The sequence below is a fragment of the Lottia gigantea genome (genome assembly GCF_000327385.1).
Source record: "Lottia gigantea unplaced genomic scaffold LOTGIsca_109, whole genome shotgun sequence".
Taxonomy (NCBI): domain Eukaryota; kingdom Metazoa; phylum Mollusca; class Gastropoda; family Lottiidae; genus Lottia; species Lottia gigantea.
In genome coordinates, this window is record NW_008706978.1 from 158332 (window position 1) to 162515 (window position 4184).

At 29.4% G+C, this 4184-nt stretch overlaps 1 protein-coding gene across 1 annotated transcript; it reads left to right on the forward strand.

The window, feature by feature from the left end:
- Positions 1 to 2896: 2896 nt before the first annotated feature.
- Positions 2897 to 3620, forward strand: LOTGIDRAFT_171065 (hypothetical protein; the record flags this gene model as incomplete). The annotated part of the gene is made up of 2 exons (XM_009046930.1): positions 2897 to 3014; positions 3121 to 3620. 2 exons carry the CDS (start codon positions 2897 to 2899, stop codon positions 3618 to 3620), a joined length of 618 nt encoding a protein of 205 aa, XP_009045178.1.
- Positions 3621 to 4184: the final 564 nt, after the last annotated feature.

The window sequence follows — 4184 nt, forward strand, 5'->3', positions numbered from 1 at the left end:
TCATTTAGAAGTAATTAACCTTTAAATTAGATACCCACTAATTAATTAAGACAATTAAGAGTTTAATTTGGGGAATTTGAGAGACAAATATATTAAGACGATAACAAACATCACATTGGCAAATTGTAGATTCATAAAAATGCCTTAAGAAGACTAAACAGGGATAGTGGTAGCCGACATTTACAGGTCACATTTTTGTCAACTTGAATTTTAACTCGTGGAAATTAATGAACTTGCAAATTAAATAAATTTGTCAATATTGCTCTACGATAAACATTTTAACCTATTCCAATCTTCATCTGATTTCAGGCTGATTACCATAGAAAATCAGTCTTACTATATGACTCTTGGTCTTATACCAGTCTAAGCTCAAAATGAAGTGGGTTGTATCCATTACAAATTACCACAAACTTTATTTTTTGTGTATTCTATTAATATTTTGTTCTTATAGCCTTAATAAATGATACTGTTGCCAGTTTGGTTAATTTGAACGGTAGGCCTAAGTAGTATATGAGCTTTCAATTTGTTCGCTCGGATTGGTCGTATAGGGAATTCCCCTTTTCATGGGTTTTCCCCTTTTCATGGGAATTCCCCTTTTTTCATTTCATGGGAAAAATCCAATCAATCTATGAACTCCCATAAAGACCTAAACATCCTACATTTCAAAAATTCTTACAGCAAAAGACCTAAATTCCCTACATTTCATAAATTCTTACAGCCCTACATTTCATACACCAAAAACACCTTCAACCAATTACCTACATTCCATATTAAAAATACCCTTATAACATAACATTTTTAGTAGATGGGAGATAACTCTTTTTGGATAAAAAAAAAAGGCTAAATTAACTCATTTAAAAATAGGATGAGTTTAATTCTAAAACACGAACAACACAGATTCGAAGATTATTCGGGCGACGGTATCTTTTCTTCATTATTTTCTCTAGGTAAAACAATAATTCCAAAAGTAGCTAGCTTTATTTCAAAAAACAAATCACTCATTTCAAGCGGAGCGAAAGCCATCGACTCAATCGCTGAAGTGGGAAAGAGTATAAGCGATACAGTGAAACAATCTAACGACTTGAAAGAATTAGAACTAATAAGAGAACTTCGAAACAGGAGATTAGAAGAAAGGAAAGGAAAAGGTTTTAAAGTTATAGGATAAAAATGATTGTCGTTCACGCTCCAAAAACTTATTTCGGTTCAGGAGATATACAAAAATCATTGGGTTCTCTTCCTGGATTTCCATGGGCGAAATATCCCGGAGAAAAACATCTCTCAGGGCACAATTATACAGGTCCAGGCACAAGGTTAGATCTACGATTAGACGAAAACAATAAACCCAAACCAGGCGAAGAACCAGTCAATAGAGTTGACGCCGCTGCGCTTAAACATGATATTTTATACAGAAACAAAGACATAAAGTTTAGACACGAAGCAGACAAACAAATGATAATCGAACTTGAAAATATTCCAAATCTAACTTTCAAAGAGAGAATGGAAAGAGCATTAATCATTAAACTGTTAAAAGCAAAGATGAAACTAGGCATGGGATTGGCGGATGAAATTCATAAAGAATTTAGAAAAACTAAAAACTTTTTAAAAGTAAAAGTGTTTGAAAAAGATGAAATATGGTCAGCCGATTTAATTCATATGCCAATCGAAAGAGGATTTAAATACTGCTTAACAGTTATAGATTTATATACGAGATATGCATGGGTTATTCCTCTCAAAAACAAAACGGGATAATCAGTCAAACACTCATTTGAAACGATTATGAAACAATCTAACCGTCATCCAGAAAAACTATGGGTAGATAAAGGAAGTGAATTTTATAACAAAAATATGAAATCTCTGGGATTTGAAATTTACAGTACGCATAACGAAGGTAAAGCTGTAGTTATTGAAAGATTTAACAGGACTCTAAAAAATAAATTATTCAAAAAGTTCACGGAATTGAAATCTCAAAAATTGCTTAAAATATTACCAGAGGTTGTAGATGAATACAATAACAAAATTCATTCATCTATAGGTGTCACACCAATATTATAGGTTCAATTAACGCGCAACATAACTACGAAAATGAAATAAAGAATTTAAATATCAAACCCAAATTTAAAGTCGGAGATCGAGTTCGTATTTTCAAATATAAAAGTAAATTCGAAAAAGGTTACGTTGGATACTGGACGAACGAAATATTTATCGTTGATAAAGTAAACACCACATCACCTCCGACATATGAATTAATCGATCAAGACAAAGAACAAATCATAGGTAGGTTTTATCAAAACGAACTTCAAAAAACCGACTTTTAAAAATGAATGATGAAGAATTTGATAGAAGATTAAGAGATATAGACAAGCATTTACGCTTTAAATTTTTTAAATTTAAATGCAAATTTATGTTCAAAATATTATTGAATGTAATACAATTTTTTTCAAACACAAACTATGTATATATTTAAAAAAAAACGACTTTTAAAAATGAATGAATTTCTCGATAAATATGGAACCGATACAACCACAAACTTTCAACTTATGAGATGGGCGAATGAGTTAAATATATCACCGTTTTATTATTGTATGAGAGATGAAATAAATAATCTGAAATATAAGAAAGGTAAATTTTACGCTATAACAAATATACATACTTCCGATCAAAAAGGAGTTCATCATTCTGCTTTGTACAAAGACTCTGACTTTTATTTCTTCGATTCTTATGGATTAGAACCCACTGAAGAGGTAATCCAATTGACTAATAAACCAATCAAATGTTCGACATTTCAAATTCAATTACCGGGACAAAAGTTTTGTGGTCAACTTTCACTTTGGGTTTTATATCAGTTAAGTTTAGGAAAACAGTTTGAAGAAATTGTAATAAATTTAACTCAATAAAAATGGCGAATAAGTTTGGATTAGGTTCTTTATCTTTAGAAACTAAAAAACCTAACACAACAGTGTGGATAAATAAAGCGAAACCTTACTTTGTGGATCAAATCGGAGACACTCTTCAAGGTGATTTAGATATGAACAATTTTAGCATAACTAATTTAAAGTCTGGAAAACGATAATGATGCCATTCACAAGAAATATTTAATTGAACAATTAAATTTAATTGAAGTAAAAAGAACATTTAAAAGAAAGAATACCGATGTGAAAAGATTCTTCAAACGACAAATAAATAATAAAGATTATATTGATGATACTAAATTGCAACAAGAAGTAACAAGTTTAAAAAATTTTATTCAACAACAATTAGTCAATGTAGTAGATAAGACTCAGTTACAAACTTTAGATAATAAGATTACAAAGCAAAAAATAGATCTTAAACAACTAATAGCCAATATTAATCCAGGTATAAGTGAAGACAAATTACAAAAAGAACTAACAAATATTCAACAACAAATACAAAACATAGACGAAATCAAAACCTATATTCATCAACAAATACAGAACATTGATGATAGTGTTATTCAACAACAGATAACCACTATTAATAACCTAGTTTTAAAACAGGATAAAAATATACTCGCATTAGAAAAAAAAGTTTCTCAAGAAAGAATCATATTATTTCAATCTTCCATTTGGAAATTTGAGAGATTACGATGCTTCTATTACTGATAATATTGATAGATCAAAAGACTTTGAATATAAAAAATTTGGATTTACAGCAAATATAACAGTATATTCTCTTTCAGGTGCTATTAAACACCCCCAAAATATTTTTGATTTAAATTATTTTAACATAAATACTTTTACTTTTAAAGGAAAACTTGTAATTGAAATAACATTTCCTATACAGGTAAAAGTTGAATCAATATTCTTCAGACAAAACTCACATACATTTAGAAAATTTAACGCTCGTAAAGTTCTTCAGTTTATCAATGGTACAAAAAATGTAGAAACTAAAGAATTAGAAATTAACGATGAAAACAGCAAGACTGAACGCTTATATGAAATTAAAACGAGTGGAAAATATATAGATAGGTTTAGAATGTTAATAATACCAGAGGATAATGAAGAAGATCAATTTTCATTGAGTAATTTTGATATGTTATTGGAGACTGAATCTCCACCATCAATGAATATTATTAGAAATCCAAAACCACAAAAAGAAGTAATCAGTTATCAGTTTTTACGAGCGACAGACTTTGAATATGTAAAACTATATTTTGTTGATAATGG